This window comes from Clarias gariepinus, chromosome 14 (assembly GCF_024256425.1).
Source record: "Clarias gariepinus isolate MV-2021 ecotype Netherlands chromosome 14, CGAR_prim_01v2, whole genome shotgun sequence".
Classification (NCBI taxonomy): Eukaryota; Metazoa; Chordata; class Actinopteri; order Siluriformes; family Clariidae; genus Clarias; species Clarias gariepinus.
Window position 1 is genome coordinate 11,484,116 of NC_071113.1, and position 19,054 is coordinate 11,503,169.

At 40.5% G+C, this 19,054-nt stretch overlaps 1 protein-coding gene across 2 annotated transcripts in view; it reads left to right on the forward strand.

Moving 5' to 3' along the window:
* Positions 1 to 19,054, forward strand: part of dnah9 (dynein, axonemal, heavy chain 9) — a 103,315-nt gene that overhangs the window by 9,013 nt on the left and 75,248 nt on the right. Inside the window, exons 12-28 of one of the 2 annotated variants that reach the window (XM_053511471.1) lie at positions 44 to 170; positions 1,761 to 2,016; positions 2,730 to 2,971; positions 3,053 to 3,188; positions 3,306 to 3,505; positions 4,480 to 4,904; positions 5,059 to 5,281; positions 5,522 to 5,688; positions 5,849 to 6,719; positions 7,146 to 7,276; positions 7,463 to 7,589; positions 7,831 to 7,983; positions 9,161 to 9,286; positions 9,543 to 9,782; positions 10,362 to 10,522; positions 14,189 to 14,345; positions 15,378 to 15,482. In XM_053511471.1, the coding sequence (XP_053367446.1) occupies positions 44 to 170; positions 1,761 to 2,016; positions 2,730 to 2,971; positions 3,053 to 3,188; positions 3,306 to 3,505; positions 4,480 to 4,904; positions 5,059 to 5,281; positions 5,522 to 5,688; positions 5,849 to 6,719; positions 7,146 to 7,276; positions 7,463 to 7,589; positions 7,831 to 7,983; positions 9,161 to 9,286; positions 9,543 to 9,782; positions 10,362 to 10,522; positions 14,189 to 14,345; positions 15,378 to 15,482 (3,847 nt within the window). The remainder of the gene's footprint in view (positions 1 to 43; positions 171 to 1,760; positions 2,017 to 2,729; positions 2,972 to 3,052; positions 3,189 to 3,305; positions 3,506 to 4,479; positions 4,905 to 5,058; positions 5,282 to 5,521; positions 5,689 to 5,848; positions 6,720 to 7,145; positions 7,277 to 7,462; positions 7,590 to 7,830; positions 7,984 to 9,160; positions 9,287 to 9,542; positions 9,783 to 10,361; positions 10,523 to 14,188; positions 14,346 to 15,377; positions 15,483 to 19,054) is intronic. The other variant, XM_053511472.1, reaches the window with a different exon arrangement.

Below are 19,054 nucleotides of genomic sequence, written 5' to 3' on the forward strand. Positions count from 1 at the left end.
TTTTTAACGAGATGGTTTATCCATGTACTGTATCCACTTCTAGGTATTCCTCTAAGCTTTATAACAGATGGACCGAATCAGTGGGTGAAAAATCCCAGTATAATCTCAACCAGCCCCTGATATCCAGAGACCCAGTGTCTAAACTTATGAGTGTCAACTTCAACCCACAGGTAATGACTTCTTACTGTCATGTTTACATGCAGATATCTGTACCGTCAGCGCACCCCAAAACAAATCAAAATTAGTTATAAAACTATTTGTTTTAGATTTTCTTTTGCTTGTTTAAGGGTATTTATTATTTTGCACCTAATTTTAATTTGCTACTGTATATGGCTATAGTATAGGCATCTGTAACACTTACTGTATATGAGCCAGCACTATTCTCTACCTTTGTGTTTTCTTTTATTGCTTTGTATAATCACAATTTCAGCTATTTTTCTTTGCAACACAAAGAATTACTCTGAGTTAGTGGCCTTTCCCACAGATTTGAACTATCCATAAGATTATGGATATGGACAGTTTTGCTATTCGATTATGATCGCTTAACAACACCGGCCATATTGGTTTTATGATTAGTTTGTAGCTGTTGATATCAAGTTGGTGCAGTGGCAATTCTTGAGTAATTGTTGAAGGAGCATTCAAAATAAGTTGGAAAATGATGAAATTTCTCATGAATAAAGACGTAAAAAGGACAGATATTTCCAGAAGACTTCAAGCACAGTGCGGCGATGAGACTCTTAGGCACAGTAAAACATTTGAATGATGCAAATGTTTTAAAAATGGTCGTATGTCAGTGAATGACGATTGCTGCTGAAGTAGTTCTGAGCCCACCACAGTCATTCCAGTAAACACTCAGCAAGTGGATTAAAAAACACCAGTAATTTTAATTGATCCACAAAGTGCCTATGATGACTACTAAAATTCAAAGCCATTATTTCTGTCTGAATATCAGTTCAGTTGTAGAGGTGTAATACAGTGTCACTGTTTGTAACTGCATCTGTTCAGTGCTCTTAATAATAATGTACTGTATGTATTTGGTTTAGTGATTGTGTATTTAGGCATTTCCTAATGCATTTATTTGGTTTTATTTCCCCTAAGTTTAGGCATAAACATTTGGAAGCCCTAATTAAATTCACTAAAACATTGTAAATGCACTATTTATGCTTACTTTTATTAATGTACTGTTTTGTTGTCCCATGAGCTTTATATCTGACTGTTTCTTCACTCCTGCAAGCTTCAAATTCGAATGCTTGCTTACGCCCACAAACTTCATATCTGTCCGCTTGCTTACACCCACATAAAAGAGAAAAAACTCACACTTGCTTGACTTTTCTGTTGCTTCCCATAGGATTCTGTTACTGATGCACACCTCTAGCCTCAACTCGATGGCTTGTGAACCTTTCTGTCAAAAAAAAACCTCCTTCCTAATTGTAACTGTATAGAACACATCCAGGAACCTTTTGAAAATCTTGGCCTACATTCCACTATCAATGTATAACTTATCACACCCTCATGTTACAAGTCCTTACAGTCATTCTTTATTCTTTTTTTACTTATATTTATCTGTAATTTGTATTAACATTTTTTTTTACTGAAATGTCACTTTTTGACAAAATTGGCCTTGTGCCTTCAAATAGACATTATAAAAACCTCCTATAAAAAGTGAAGATGTATGGAACCACATTGTTTTATAATAGACTGAATAATTTTTTCCAGCATTTGTTTATATAGAAATGGTACTTTTTGATTTTATCCTTCAGTTGGTGTCTGTGCTACGAGAGGTAAAGTACCTGGAAGCAAGGCAAGACGAAGATATTCCAGAACTCGCTGCCAATATTTACTCCAACAAGGAGCAGCTCCGGCAGTATATAGCTAACCTGGAGCTCATGACTGGCTGGTACAATAAAGTGATGGGGACGGTTTTGGAGGTGGAGTTCCCTCTGATCCAGAACCAGCTGAAAAACATTGACATCAAACTGATGGATGCTGAAAACACCATCAACTGGACAACCAAAGGTATAGTATTTTAACGCAAAGAATACTGAGCAAATACAATGATAAACAAGACAAATCAGTTATAGCTTATTCCGCTGTAACATTAACACTGTTTATCAACTATATACCAGCAAAGCGGTAACGGGATCATTGGTACCCAAGGCTCACTTTTGCTTGTAGGCACCAAATGGCAGATTGTCAAAAGCCAATACAACACATCTGACAGAAAAAAGTCACTGCTGGCAATCATAGAATCCCAACAGAACACCCACTGCACCAGTACTGTGGTAGTATTAGGGGAGTTTGGATGTTCAGTCGACAACCTTGGGGTTTTAGCCTGCTGTTGACCGAACGTCCAAACTCCCCAGAGCAAAGTTCAACTGAGCACCCATGGAATGTGCCGGACAAATGAGTCTGACTTATGGAGTCTGCACCCTGAGACCCACAGCACGCAAAGGATCTGCTTCCAACATCTTGGTTCTAGAAACCACAGCACACCCTGAGAGGTGTTGAGCAGTCAAACTGCTGAACAAGTGGCACAAGCTGATCGGTGTATACTACTTGAAAAGCTTAAAAGACTTGATTATAAAAACGTGCAGTTTTCTTTAAAGCTTTTTAATTTTGCATACCCTCAGTGACAATTTACAGCAACCATAAAAGTCATTTAAAACCTGGTAACATAATCTGTTATATTAATAACTTTAGTCATGACCATAGCTCATGTGTCACGCTAGGAATCTGGGAGTACATCCAAGATGTGCGTGATGCAGTGCACGATCTTGAAAAACGACTTCAGAGGACAAAAGACAATGTGGAAGAGATCCACAGCATCATGAAGAATTGGATTCATCCCATATTTGAGAGGAAGGATGGAAAGAAAGACACTCTTCTTAATTTGGAGGACAAGCAGGAGTGCTTGGAGAAAATCTATGGCCAGATTCGTACTTCTGGGGCCAAGATTCATTACTTACTAAAGGTGAGTGGTGGAGAAATAAAAAAAATAATAAAATCATAAATGTATTAAATTTATAATAAAACTTTTCTGGGGGCATTTTAGGAAAACTTGACGCTGTTCCAAGCAGATCCTTCATCAGCTGATTGGAGGTCCTATCTGGAGTACATTGATGAGATGGTTATAGATGGCTTCTTCAACAGCATAGAAAGCTCTCTTAAATTCTTTTTGGACAATACTGGTATGCTTTGTTTTCCTCACTAAAATGTATAAATGACTCTAGTAAGTCTGTGATTGTTCTTGTGTTTTGCTCATACGGAGACTAATACTTTCAATTAATTATTTTAATGGCATAAAGCAGATGAGACACCTGGCTTGGCTCCACTATTTGAAGTTCATTTAAATCTAGAAATTCCTGAAATAGTCTTCCATCCCTCGCTTGAGTTTGGGGTGGCTGATGGCTTCTATGATCTAGTAGAGGGTCTCATCAATGACATCTACAGGATCTCCTCTCTAGTACCACGGCTGGCTGAGTTTAACAGCTTTACACATTACCAGGTAATGCATTGTCCATAATAAATTACTTCATGTGTTCTGTAGCACATTTTCTGGTGAATAGTTGACAGAAGGCGTGACACCAGTATATACATCAAAACTATTACTTGAAAAAGTATTTTAGCAGACCAGATAGCAGAGCAAACTTTTTAATAGACCAATGACTTGTACATTCCATATAACAAGGTTTTACCATAGTATATGTACCTATCATGGTATTTGCAAAAAATATGGTGGTATACACTATAGTACTACCACAGTACCTGGAGTGCCATTATGAAGTTCTATGGTCTGAAGTACCACAGGTACTGTAAGGTATGTATAATATGTTTTGCTATATTATGGTATTTACTATAGTTTATCATAGTAAAATTTCTAATGGGATTGTTTTGATGAAGGCAGAGAATCCTTTACTCATTGAAATGATGCCATGGTTTAACAATGAATGTGTAAAGACGACTTAAGATAAGATAAAGATAAGATAAGATAAGATAAGATAAACCTTTATTAGTCCCACAAGTGGGAAATTTGTTTTGCCATGGCAGCAAGTGGACAATACAAAGTTAAAAATTAAGAAACAACAGAATAAAGTAAAATAAGATAAAAATAGGGGAAATCAAATAAAATAACAAATACTAACTGTATAAATGTATACTTACAGAGGAGGATAGCATTTAAAATGTTAAAATGGTGGTCAGAACTGTTTATAATGCTGGTCATATGATTTGGTAACATGCTAATAAGGGGTAAAAGGGCAGTAAAAAAATGTAACCACTATAAAAGGATGTGTAAAATTTACTGCAATCAATTAAGTACTAATGGTTAAAAATTAAAAGGTAACTGTCATGTTATCTTTCATTATCCGAAACGTATTATGAAAGAATTTGGTCTAATGTTTGTTGAAAACCCCAGCTAGAGTTCTAATTCAGGTTCTAAGTAGAGCTTATTTCTGAAACATGGGCAATCGATGTCTGCAGGCTGATATGGAGGACATGGCAGATCTTGCAGACATGCGTCAGCTTCTAATGGACCGGGTACAGAGGGTCATGGTAAAATGTTGCGAGTACAGTAATGCTTTTGAGCGTTACGGCTACCTTTACATCGATGATCGGAAGGAGTTTATGCAGCAGTTCTTGCTTTACGGCCACGCACTGACGAGTGAGGAGATTGAGGCACATGCGGAGGACGGCGTCCCTGAGAACCCCCCGACCCTGGAGCGCTTCCGTGAGCAGGTGGATTCTTACGAGAGTGTGTATGAAGAAGTGCAGAAGCTAGAGGCTGTGTGTGTGTTTGAAGGCTGGATGAGAGTTGATGCACGGGCCTTCAAAAGTGCTCTGCTCAATATCATCAAAAAGTGGAGCCTCATGTTCAAACAGCACCTAATCGACCATGTGACACACAGGTACAGTAGCTTACTGTTTCTGATGTGAAAAATGTAATAATACTGTAAGCTGATATAGGAGTAGACATGGCTCAGTAGACTGCAAAGAAAAAATTATGCGATGATTTAATAACTTTCATTTCTCTCCGATGCTTTTTTTTCTTTCTCTTTCCAGTTTGTCAGATCTTGAAGGGTTTATTAAGGTAACTGAGACAGGCCTTAGCAAGAAGGTGGAAGAAGGAGACTATGCTGGTCTGGTGGAGATTATGGGCCACTTAATGGCAGTGAAGGAGAGACAGAGTGCCACAGATGAAATGTTTGAGCCTCTGCAGCAAACCATTGATCTGCTGAAGACGTATGAGCAGGAACTTCCTGAAGTGGTGTATAAACAGCTAGAGGTAATTGCGTTCATAAAAAGGCTAAACCATCAATACGACCAAATGGCCATAAAGCTGTTACGGCACTGGTATTTCACTTTATAAATATTGAGACAGTACACTCCCAAACCCCATATAAGCATGCACTTGATTAAATACTTCATCAAAGGTGGTCTATTTAAAGCAACATGCAGCTACACACAATAAAATACAACACACTCAGTCTACTGAAATCCAATCCAACTCTCTTTAATTTCACAGGAACTGCCGGAGAAGTGGACTAATATGAAGAAACAAGCTCTAGCGATGAAGCAACATGTGGCTCCACTGCAGGCCAATGAGGTGGCTAACCTGCGCCGAAAGTGCGCTGCATTCGATGTACAGCAACACACTTTCAGGGAGCAGTTCCGCACCAAAGGACCTTTTTGGTAAACCTTACTGATCTTAAATATTATCCTCTTATAATAGCCATCAATTGGTGTTGCATTGACAAAGTCAGTGAAGGTTAGCCTGTTTATGTTGACGATGTTTACTTAGTTTTGAATGAACATGGACAGGCATGACCATCCCGTTTTTATTTACATTTAGGTTTGATAGCACAAACCCCTACCACATGCTAAACTTCGCGCACAAACAGATTCAAGAGAAGGAATCAGTCATGGCCGGACTCATCGAGTCAGCCAGCCTGTTTGAAGTTAACATCCCTGACTACAAACAACTCAAGCAGTGTCGCAAAGAGGTGTCCATCCTAAAAGAGCTATGGGACATGATAATGGCCATGAGGTTCAGTCTTGAGTCTTGGCGGACTACACCATGGAGAGACATCAATGTGGAGGACATGGAAATGGAGTGCAAGCGCGTCTCCAAGGATATGCGGACTCTGGACAAAGAGGCACGAGCATGGGATGCTTTTACTGGTCTGGAGGGCGTTGTAAGAAACACACTGACATCTCTGCGTGCTGTAGCCGAGCTACAGAACCCAGCCATCCGACCCAGACACTGGCAACAGCTAATGATGGCCACGGGGGTCCGATTCACCATGGACCGAGACACCACTCTGGCTGATCTTCTAAACCTGAATTTGCACTGCTTTGAGGATGAGGTGAGAGCCATCGTGGACCGGGCTGTAAAGGAAATGGGCATGGAGAAGGTCCTGAATGAGCTGGATGCCACATGGACGGCAATGGAGTTTGGTTATGAGTCCCACCCTCGCACCAATGTCCCTCTGCTGAAAGCAGATGAGGAACTTGTTGAGACCCTGGAGGACAACCAGGTCCAGCTTCAAAATCTTATGTCCTCCAAGTACATTGCCTTCTTTTTGGATGAGGTGTCATCTTGGCAACGCCGGCTCTCCGCAGCTGACTCTGTGATCTCGATTTGGTTTGAAGTTCAGAGGACTTGGTCACACCTGGAGAGCATTTTCATTGGCTCGGAGGACATCCGCTCACAGTTACCTGAGGTTTGGGATACATTTTGATTTATATTTGTTTCCCGATTTTGTATTCTCGCGTGCGTTGTTTTGGTCACGTACACATCATTAATGCATGAATAATCACACCACAAATAAACACCATCAGTCCAAAAAGGCAATGTAAATGCACCACAGAATGAATCTGTTATCAATGAGTGCACCAGATGCCTGTAATGAGGACTTGGCCTAGCTTAATGAGGTCATTACTGACTGGAGAACCATCTTGTCCTACCCACTGGCAGTGCATTCATTGATTTCAGTTTGAGATGGAAATGTTTGTCTTTTTAAAACCATGCTTTTGGCTGAATACGTCGAGATAATTATCATGGTATTCTAATAACCAGGAACACAGATGTTTGCTAGTAATGTTGGTTATAATTTTACCGCTGCAATTCTCTCATGAATCTCTCATAGGATTCCATGCGCTTTGAAGGCATTGACACAGATTTCAAAGAGTTGGCTTATGATGCTCATAAAACGCCCAATGTTGTGGAGGCCACCAATAAACCTGGGCTTTATAACAGACTGGAGGATATTCAGAGCAGGTTCATCGCTTGTTTTATGTCTTTCTTTTTATCGTTTCTGTTTTTTCACAGTTTCACAGCAGTGCAATATGCGAATGAATGTAGTGTGGCCATTCATATCATGTATAACCCCCAGGCAGTATTTCAGTCATCTATAAAAGTACAAGCTACAAACACATCTTATCGGTACTGTGCTTCTTCCTACAGGCTGGCACTCTGTGAAAAGGCTCTGGCTGAATATCTTGATACCAAGCGGCTGGCTTTCCCCAGGTTCTACTTCATCTCGTCTGCTGATCTGCTTGACATTCTGTCCAACGGCACAAACCCTCAGCAGGTAACACACACACATCCTGCTTTATATAAAGGCGTTTCATGTTCACTGATTTCAGCATGGGTATTTAAACTAGACTTTGCATGCAGCACTTGGCATCACACTCTAGATGGCAGTGTTGATCACTGCTCGTATCATTGGTGCACTCGAAGACATATTCGGTACCATTGTGATATATGATGATATAAATGTTGCTATGCAAACATCATGCTTTTTAGTTGAGCTTTTTGTTCTCCGCCCTCAGGTTCAAAGGCATCTGTCCAAGTTGTTTGATAACATGGCAAAGATGAAGTTTGAAAATGATGGAGAAGGCAACCCCAGTAAATCAGGGCTGGGCATGTATAGCAAGGAGGATGAGTACGTTCCTTTCAATGAGCCCTGCGACTGCACTGGCCAGGTATATTCAGATAATGGAAAACATCATTTCTAATTATTTAAGGTGTTCTGTGCCCCAGGAGCAATGGCTGTTACTTTATATGAAATATTGTTGTAGAATTATGCTACATTTCTTCAAAAATTATGTTCCAGGAGAAACGTCCCTCATAGTATAGTACTCTCTACAGTCTCACACAAATATATATATAAAAAAAAAACAGAATTTTAAATTGTGCATGTCTGTTTATGTTTTCCTGGTTTTCGATTGGGCCACTGCAGCTCTTGGGCTCTTTGTAGCCACCACTGCAAAGCTCACTGCGTCTTTTCCACGAAGACGGCCCTGTCCTTGGCTGATGCAAACAGCTGTTCTCTGAGGACTTGTGACTTCAGTCGCTCAATACTTCAGGACTAGAGTTTCCTACAGTCTACCTGATCCTCCAGGAACAATCTGGACATTTTAACTTTAACAGATGGGTTCCCTGTTGAGTCTGGTTCCTCTTAAGGTTTCTTCCTTTTACCATCTCAGGGAGTGTTTCCTGGCCACTGTCGCCGTCATCCTCGGCTTGCTCATCGGGGACAATTTAATCATTTTGATTCACCCTTTACATTTCATACAAATGTAAATAATTCTTTTGACGGTGTAAAGCTGCTTTGCAACAATGTCAATTGTTAAAAGCGCTATACAAATAAAATTGAATTTAATTAAGCTGGTTTGGTTAAAACCATGGCATTAGATAGATTGACTCGAATGGGTGTGTGAATGTGTCTGATAGACTGGCATCCAATCCAGGGTGTGTTCTATTACATGCCCAGTGTTCCTTACCAGAAACAAGAGACTTACTCCTGACCAGAGCATGCACTTAAGATAATACCTCATTCAATAATACCTTATATTATAAGATATCACTTACTCAGACGGCACGGTACATGAAGTTTGCATGTTGGTGGGTTTCCTCCACGTACTCCGGTTTCCCCCCACACTCCTAAGACATGCAGATTAGGTTAATTTGCATTCCGAAATTGCCGGTAGTGTCTGAAAACCTCACCTCATGCCTAAAGTCTGCTTGGATAGGCTCAAGGCCTCCTGCTACCCTGTGTGGGATAAGCGGTATACATGATGAGTGAGTGCGTGAGTGAACATTTACTCACCATGACTCTCCTTGCATAAGTAATAAACTTATATCACTTTTGCTTTGCAGGTTGAATTATGGCTGAATCGAGTCCTGGATACGATGCGTGCTACTGTGCGCCATGAAATGACAGAGGCTGTTGTAGCTTATGAGGAGAAGCCGAGAGAACAGTGGCTGTTTGACTATCCTGCTCAAGTAAGCACAAGCACCCTTAAACAGATCCTTAACATTCACAAAACAGTTTTCTCAAGAATATTTATGAAGAACAAGAAAACTCATAGCAAGCTTATGGAAAATTAGCAAGATCTTTATGTACAATGACTGTGTTTATTAAAGTGGCTCAGCATCCCTAAGCGTTACACGTTCAGACCGATTAATTCCTGTGCTGAGTTATTAACCTAAGCCTGCTCTCTTTAAATGCTTTTATCTGTTTGGGTGTGCATCCTGTTAGGTCGCACTCACCTGTACTCAGATCTGGTGGACCACAGACGTTGGCATGGCCTTCGCCAGGCTCGAGGAGGGCTATGAGAACGCCATGAAGGAATATTATAAGAAACAAGTGAGCCAGCTGAACACGCTCATCACCATGCTGATTGGGCAGCTCAGCCCCGGAGACAGACAGAAGGTCATGACCATCTGCACTATAGACGTCCACGCCAGAGATGTAGTGGCAAAGATCATTGCCCAGAAGGTACCGCCGTCAGCCTTAACGTCATCCAGTTACCATATATAGCGGAACGGCTGTAGTCTCTGCAGAATCATTGTGTATTCTGTCACAGTCAGCACATAGAGAGTGAAATTACAGAGCCAGCACTGCATTATCTTCTTCAGTAGGAGGACCTGGAATACATTTTCATTAAGAAATGTGCATACGATATTATTTGCTGTGTAATTATATTATTATTCCATATTATTATTTTAGTGAAAAGTCTCACTGTGCTCCCTTATGGTTTCTCATTTTTATGGATTTACTTCAGTAATGACTGCTAAGTCAAATAGAAATCCTAATGCAAGCAAAGTGAAGAGAATGTCTTAGCCTCTGGATAATTTCTCTTCACCGCTCAGGTGTTACATTGTCTCGTCTTTAATCCTCCATAATCGCCGTCCTTGCGTGGTGCCGAGTATTAGCCGAACACGGTCTGGCGGGTGCAAATTGGTTCTAACGCCAACGTGTATGAAAACTTCGAAATTCTTAGCAGATGTAGCTTTTCTCATGACTTGAAGAGACTTTCTACAACTTCTGTATGAAATCTGGTTCCTTCACTCCCAGGTGGAGAACTCGCAGGCGTTCGTATGGCTGTCCCAACTGCGCCACCGATGGGACGAGAAGGAGAGGCACTGCTTCGCCAACATCTGCGATGCCCAGTTTCTCTACTCCTATGAGTACCTGGGCAACACGCCACGTCTCGTCATCACGCCGCTCACAGACAGGTGAATGCAACAGAGCCTCTCTCGGGCGTGATGCGAATCTTTATGTGAAAGTCTAAAGTTTGCTGTCGATAACGGTGTGAAGTTCCTCCTAATCAGAGATGCACTTGAGTGGAGATAAAGTGCACTGCAGTAATCAATCTGGCTCCATAACATACACTAATTAAAAATATTAACCTTGAAAGCCCACTTTATTTGGTTAATGATCGTAAAGCAGATTGTGCAGTAGATACTATGAATTATTCAGTAATAGTAAAAGACGGTGATTGGGGTGTTGGTGGCTCAGTGGTAAATCTTCTCACCTGACATGTGGTTCGATTTTCAGCCAACGCCAGCGAATGGCCCAAAGGATGCAGGACATTCTTAGTGCTGGATAAAAAAAAATAAATAATAATAATCGGAGGGCTGTGTATGAAAGGGCATCTGGCGAAAAAATTTTGCCAAGTTAAATGTGCAAATCAGATGGTGTGCTGCAGCCAAAAGAACAACAACAGTCAAATAATGTAATTATAAGTGTGAGAAATTGAAGTTTGGCCCTGTGCAAAAGTCTCGAGCCAGACCTTCTTGCATTTTTAATACAGTCTTGAGGAATAGGCTTGAGGAAAAGGCCGTTTTTTTGCTCTCGTTCTCAGTACCTGACCAGTTCAGAGGAGTGTTTTTGTTTGTTAAGCCACACCGTGACCTATGAATCAATCAAGCATAAATAAACAACTTAAGGCATAAACCAGAGAGGAACAGGTGCAGATGCTCAGGAAGTGATTAGTGTACTGGTGCAGATGATCAGGAAGTGATTAGTGTACTGGTGCAGATGATCAGGAAGTGATTAGTGTACTGGTGCAGATGATCAGGAAGTGATTAGTGTACTGGTGCAGATGATCAGGAAGTGATTAGTGTACTGGTGCAGATGATCAGGAAGTGATTAGTGTACCGGTGCAGATGATCAGGAAGTGATTAGTGTACCGGTGCAGATGATCAGGAAGTGATTAGTGTACCGGTGCAGATGATCAGGAAGTGATTAGTGTACCGGTGCAGAAGATCAGGAAGTGATTAGTGTACCGGTGCAGATGATCAGGAAGTGATTAGTGTACCGGTGCAGATGATCAGGAAGTGATTAGTGTACCGGTGCAGATGATCAGGAAGTGATTAGTGTACCGGTGCAGAAGATCAGGAAGTGATTAGTGTACCGGTGCAGATGATCAGGAAGTGATTAGTGTACCGGTGCAGATGATCAGGAAGTGATTAGTGTACCGGTGCAGATGATCAGGAAGTGATTAGTGTACCGGTGCAGATGATCAGGAAGTGATTAGTGTACCGGTGCAGATGATCAGGAAGTGATTAGTGTACCGGTGCAGATGATCAGGAAGTGATTAGTGTACTGGTGATGCCGAATGACGAGTGATTGGAACAGATGAGAGGGGAAATGAGGTTGCTGCTGAGGTTGGTACACAAAAAAACAACTTTTTTTCTTTTTTAATTGTATCTTCGTATAATTCGCAAATATTTATTCTTTATTTTAATCCACTTCATTTAAAGTAAAGATAGAAGGGGTGGCTCATGACTTTTGCACAGTACTGTATGTAAGGCGTTTAAATTTCAATTGACTAAAAAAAAGTTTTCCCAAACTTGTCATAGTGTCACAGTGGTGTCATAGTTAGTCAGTGTAGAGTATGTCCTACTGTATGTGGGTTTCTTTCAGGTCCAGCAGTTTCCTCCCACATCTCAGAAACATGCCAGGAGCTGGACTGACTAAGTTAATTCTGAGTTTGCATGGTGCCATGTGATGGACTGGGGTATACTGTATTCCCATATCATGCTCGGTGTTCCTGTGATAGGCTCAGGATCCATCTTGATGCTTGCCAGGATGAAAAAGGAAAGAATGAATAATAATTTTAAAAAATGAACCACTTGATATGCTGTTTAAATTTAACAACCAAAAAAAGATGTAAAAAAAAAAAAATCCATACACTTTCCTCTCTTGAAAATGCATCATGTAAATTAGATATGCCCGAAAACTTAGATTACTTCCGATGTTAAACCAGTCTAATAAAACCAGACATTTGCATATGGCTTCAGTATAAGTTCTGATATTTTCTGATGTAATATCACTTTCCTGTTACAATATTTTCTCCCAGCCACCCACAGCAAAACTTTCGCAGTGACAGTTTTCTCTCTTTTGACCGGCTTGCTCACTCAAATGCATTCCCTCCCAAAAGACTTCATACAACAAAAATTATAATAAAATAACAATAATCCATTTTAAATTCAATTTCATTTCTGTAGCATTTTTAACAATAGACATAGCCACAAATCTGCTTTACAGAAATCCCGATACAGATCTAGATCCATAATGAGCGAGCCAGAAGTGACAACGGCAAGGAAAATGTTCCTGAACTGACACGAGGAGGAAACCTCGAGAGGAACCAGATTCAAAAGGGAATCAGACCGTTGTGGGCGACACCAGATAGTGGGATTATAAATCATTACAGTATACAGCTGGAGAAGAGTGAAGGCTAACATAATAAGCACGTTGAAAGGGTGTTGTGAATAATAAGAATCCTGGGATAACCACAGGACAGTGTTTTTGATTATATCAAACAGTATCGACAGTAAAAATGATCATCTAAGGAAAGTATGAGAGTTGGGCATGGAAGTGTTTCATAAATAAGTGCAAATCATAAAGTTTATGCAAATTATAAAGTTTAGGGTGACTTTACAGTTTAGGTAAATGAGTCACCTAGTGTAAGCACAGCAAGCAGATGTGGACAGGAAGACAGGACTTGAAACTTCCTTTTCAAGCTTTGTGATTTTAGTCTTCCAAACTCACGCATGCACACGCACACACACACACACACACACACTCAGCTCATCACAGTTGTAGCACAAGCTTCAGAGCCCAATAAAGAAAGAAAGTGTCCCATTAAACACTTTCCTGTTAAAAGCAGATAGCAAGTTGCTGAAGCTCTTCAGCAAGCTGTTTATACTAAAAATGTCCCAAAAGGATTCTGGGTGTCTTTGAAACGACAACAAAGCCGAAAAGCATGTCTTTGATGGAGAAATCAATGGCGCTGCGTCTTACCAAGCATATGGTGGTGGGGGTTTCATAGCTACTGAAATACTCCGTTGACCATGTCAGAGCTCTGGCTTTCATCCATGGTGAGATGAATGTGCGGAGGAATGCTGGCGGTGCAGATGGCTCCACAATGCATCGGGGGCTCTAAAGGTGTAAGATAGGTGATTGCTTCCTATAATCATAAACCATCATTAGGGAAAATGTTTCTGGGAACTAATGGGCAGGAGTTACAGGCACTTACTGGTGACTAAACCAGGCTCTGTGTGAACTCATGTTTAGTTACAGAAGGCAAGGATATGGCAATTTTTTCAGTCCCCAAATAATATGAATATCTGATTTTCATATTTGCCAAATTGATATTGCTTAGAGGTCAGCACTAAACCACCGTCGCCTTGCAGCTCCAGGGCCCAGGTTTGATTCCTGGCCATGTGTGTGCCCTGCGATGAATTGGCACCCAGTCCAGTGTGCACCTCGCCTCATGCCTCCTGTGATAGGCTTCAGGCCCCCGTGACACTGTATAGAAGATAAAGCGGTATAGACAATAAGTGAGTGAGTGTTGATATATTGTGTGGATATGCTTGTGTGTGTGACCTTTACAGATGCTACATCACCCTGACCCAGTCTCTCCACCTCACCATGAGCGGAGCCCCAGCAGGTCCGGCAGGCACGGGGAAAACCGAGACCACCAAGGACCTGGGACGAGCGCTCGGTATCATGGTGTACGTCTTCAACTGCTCAGAGCAGATGGACTACAAGGTGAACACACACTGTGTACATGTAATGCATATACAGTATATCTCAAGTCATTTATTTCCTTCTTCTTCTTTCCAAGAAATTGTTTTGCATCTGCATTCACCTCAAGCACAATTCTTGGCATGTTGCTTTAATTAAGAGGAAATTAGGGTCACTGCAGGTTTGCTGATGCATGTGTGTGTGTTTTTTTATTTTTTTAACGCTGCTTATACCCTGCAGCACAGGTCCTTCTCTCTCTCGTTCTCCGTTCCTCTTTTCTCGGTTGTCTATCATCTCCTGAGCTGTGTATTAAAGCAAGGCAAAGCTGTCCTCTGCCAACATGGAGGCCAGAAGATTAGTGAAGCTCTGATGCCTAGGCTTATTTACCTCCTAAGCCGTGTCACCTATCTTCTCAGTATTCTGGCCTTGTCGCTGCTTGTCGCCGTGTTCACTAGTCGGGAGAAAAAACCATATAATATGACAGTCAATAGAGACACAGCACTAATCTCTTTATTCAGCTTGTACCTGCCGAGGCTGCCGCATCATTACTGGACGTGGTAGTGTGCTGCAGTATAACACTGGTCAGAGTAAGAGAGAAAGAGAGAGAGAGAGAAAATATTTAATACAGAGGCTAATAAGAAAAACGCAGCGGGGGACGGGGCTTTAGTATGGCACCTACCTGCAGTCATTCAGCACTCATTTGTGTCAGATTTCTTCCTCCCTTGATATTTAACTTTATTGTGTTCCCTGCTTGTAAAGTGGCTCTGCTGCTCTGCTTAGGGTTATTACGTGATGCTCTTTGAATACAAATTAAACATGGAGTTATTAACAAACACCAGGACAATGATGCTTATTGGCTGTGGAAGGAGTGCAAATTATGCAGCATTTTTATGACTCAGATGATAAAAAGGGAACGTCTGGACGTAACTATGATTTGGCCGTCGCACCGCATCTGCTCCCCGTCATCTGTTCTGAAGTGATTCAGTTGAGACTCTAACCAGAACCTAACTTTCTCACCATGTCTCCTTGTCCTATCTTGTCTCTGTCATCCCACAGTCCTGTGGCAACATCTACAAAGGCCTGGCACAGACAGGTGCCTGGGGCTGCTTCGATGAGTTTAACAGGATCTCCGTGGAGGTGCTGTCTGTGGTCGCGGTGCAGGTGAGTTTGGCATCAGGTTAACCTCGGAATGGATTCGAATGTATACGTACGTGTGCGATGTTGGCTTTCAGTTCTCCTGATTTACCACTGGAAAAATCTCTGACACAAGACAAGCATTTTCACCATTTCAGGTTGGAAAAGGGGAAGACATATTGATATTATCAGCTGTGTAGTTGTAGCTGTTTGTTGGCGGCAGCAATGGCTCGACGGATGTTTGTGTGATACCATGAGATAAATTTTTTTTTTAATAATCATTTTCAAAATCTGTAGTTTGATGTCAACCTGGCTGACATTTTTCCATGGATAATCTGCTGCGCAAAGTTTATAAGCAATTCTAAGGACTAACTGCAATAATAAAAATTTATTATTATTATTATTATTATTATTATTATTATTATTATGATTAACGTTATTTGGCAGGTCTTTGTAACCATATTTATTCTTTAAAGTTAAAACTTTTTTTTACTTTTATATAAAAAAAAATGCTGTTTTCTGACCATTTGTAAAGAAGTTGCATTGAATATAGTCAAATGATGTCAGTTATATAATTATTATATTCTTATTACCTTGACATAAAGCAAGGGTGAAAGGCCAGTGAAGAGCATGCGAGATAGGAGAAGTGGAGAGGGCTTTTTAGTATCAGATGATACATTAAGAGTTCAAAATACCTGTGTAATCATTTGAAATGAAACATTTTTATCTCCTATTCATTTGGAAGAAAACATCTGCTTTTTTTTTTTTTATTATTTTTGTATGACAGTTTGTATTAACATACCCGGATTTTAAATTTCACAGCTCCTGCACGAAAAGCATAAAAGGTTGGCAAGACTTGTAATACAGGATAATCTGAGTAAATGTCACAGGATATTGTGGCAGTGTAAAATTATGTAGAGGTGATTTAACTGTTAAATTACAGTGACTGATGATACTAAGCACTGAAGTAGCTGTGGTACGAAGTATTATTACAGGAAATAAATTCAGGACAGAGTATTAGTATCAGGCAACTTGTTCTTTCTTGCTTTTAGGCTCACAATCTCATCTCATTTTATCTAACATGTTGCATATTATTTAGTCCATTTTAGTATGGAAGTCATTTTTAGTCTTATAAGACTGTTTTACTGGTTACACATTTATCCCAGTAACGTTTAGGAATTTACTAGCCTAAGTACCCGTCGGTAATGTTGACGGGTAAAGAGTTTTTAGAAAGCGCTAAAAGCTTAAAGTTGATCAGCATTAATGTAATCAGTGATATTATTATTGCAGGTTGAAGCACACGTACACGTCTGCCTGTTTTTCTGTATGGCAGAACAACTTATTAATACATGAAATTAGATTTTGTAAGGTTGATTATGCCTAATGCCTTGTTTATGCTGAGGTGTACTTCTTTCGTCGTCAGTCATACATTCTCTGTTCTTTTCCTAATCGTTTTGATTTAAGCGCATAACAATGTGCTCTCAGTTCGGGTATTTTACATGCCCTCACCTCTGACTGATGCGGATACGTTCCATGTTTTAACTCATAGTGGCGTTCCAGATGACTGCTTTTTATTGGTGCCATGGTTTGGAACATTCAAAACAAACTGATTTCAAACTTCCCGCAGGAATAATAAGCATGATCTGTCCATATGTGACGCATTGATCTGTAGCTACATGACACATTAAGTGACGCGTATAGCCACGCCCATTTCGATGGAAAAAGGCTATATACGTGACACATTTATCTGTTCATACTTGACACATTACGTGACGTGTATAACCACGCCCCCCTCGAGGGAAAAAGGCTATATACCTGGTGATCTGTCCATATGTGACGTATTGATCTGTCCATGCGTCACACATTAAGGAATGCATATAGCCACGCCCATCTGGAAGGATAAACGCTGTCCATATGTGATGCATTAAGTGACGCACTGTATTCTTCCAAAAAAGCACAGTGATGTAGTCTACCACAAAACTGCTTATAACATCCTACGCAACATTTTGATTTCTTTTATGGTGCAGATTTTAATTTCAGGCAAATACCGAAGGACTGGCACAGTTTCGTTCAATTCTGCCCAGCCAGTTTTGCGGGATGCTGTGACAAAATTGGCTGGACAGATACACAGACAGACAGACAGACAGACAGACATACAGAGGAAATTTTCTGAGACTGGTTTTAGGTCTTCTAATGTATGAAACTTAAAGATATTGAAAAAGCGAGTTTTGATCTATGTACAGACATAACCTTTCTTTACTTTATATAGATTGCAGACTTTACACTAGATGTCTTATGTTATCTGAACACTTGCCTGATAAGGGTTGTTTATGGCTCAGCATAATGGCCAATCAGTCAAACCATTCAGTGTAATGCTATGCTCGATGAGTGCTGCTAGTGGCCAGGGCCTATGGGAAATGTTTCCAAAAAGCTTGGTTGAAAATCCATCTCTGTGCCTTACAGCCACGGTCCTTGAAAAAAATTGACACAGCACTTGTCACACTCAGTGACTGCGAAGCTCCGAAACCGCTATGCTGCAGGAAAACTAATAAAGTACTAGCTGTTCACGTTTCACCTTCTTTTAATTAGCAGCTACAAAAGCCATTTTGCGTTACATTTGCTTTTAGAGTGTGCCTGTCAGGCTTTTATGTGGCACAATCTTAAGAAATTATACAACAAGGTAAATCTTAATTACACAGATACAAATACCTGCCTGAAGACATAATCTACTTCTAATGATGGATCATTTTTACACCTGTGAATGTATGCTGGCGGATTATTTTTTTTCTTGCCTTTTTTCCAAGTACTTGCTTAAGCAAAACATATTTAATGGCACATTTCAGGGGCTAGTGACTCCGAGACAGCCGAGAATGAAAGCGAAGGTGGACTCACTTTAAGCATCACTGCCACAGTCTGAATCCTGAAAATGTCAGAGAAATGAATGGGGTTATGGAGGGTTTTTTTTCGCTGCTGTGATGAATAATGAATCAACATTCATTTTTTTTAGTGGTGTGCTTAAAAAGAATAATCTCACCAACTTTGGGAACATCAGAGTGACTGTGCCGGGGCGTTAATGTGCCCCCTCTTCCTGCATTTGCAACACAAAGTGGCTGTTTGGTGGAGGAGGAATGTTCGATAATCCATTCTATTTAAGTCGCAACTGCAGACAGGATGAGAGAATGCACAGCGTTTAAGTTTTGCATGTGAGAACTGTTGCTTGGGCATTAAAAAAAAACAACAGAAGGAGGCCGGAAGACATATCAGTATTGAGACAAATTAGGCCAGCTTAGCATTATACTATGGGATGCACAGCACTAGTGGGAAATGGGCTCCTTAATATTGAACACAGTTTATTTTCCTCCTAAATGCTACTCTCAAATAGATTTAATGGATTCGTCTCCATTTTTTTAAAAGTAAATTCAGTTTTCTTTGCAGCAAAGCTTACTTCGATTTGATACATCATTCAGCTGAAATGCTCACCTCAATGTAAACGTATGGATTTGGAATTCACTCAAGGACCAATCCTATAATAGGATACATGACACTAGCATTATAATGGTCTAATGCCTTGGTTTATCTGCCTCTGAAATGCATCATTG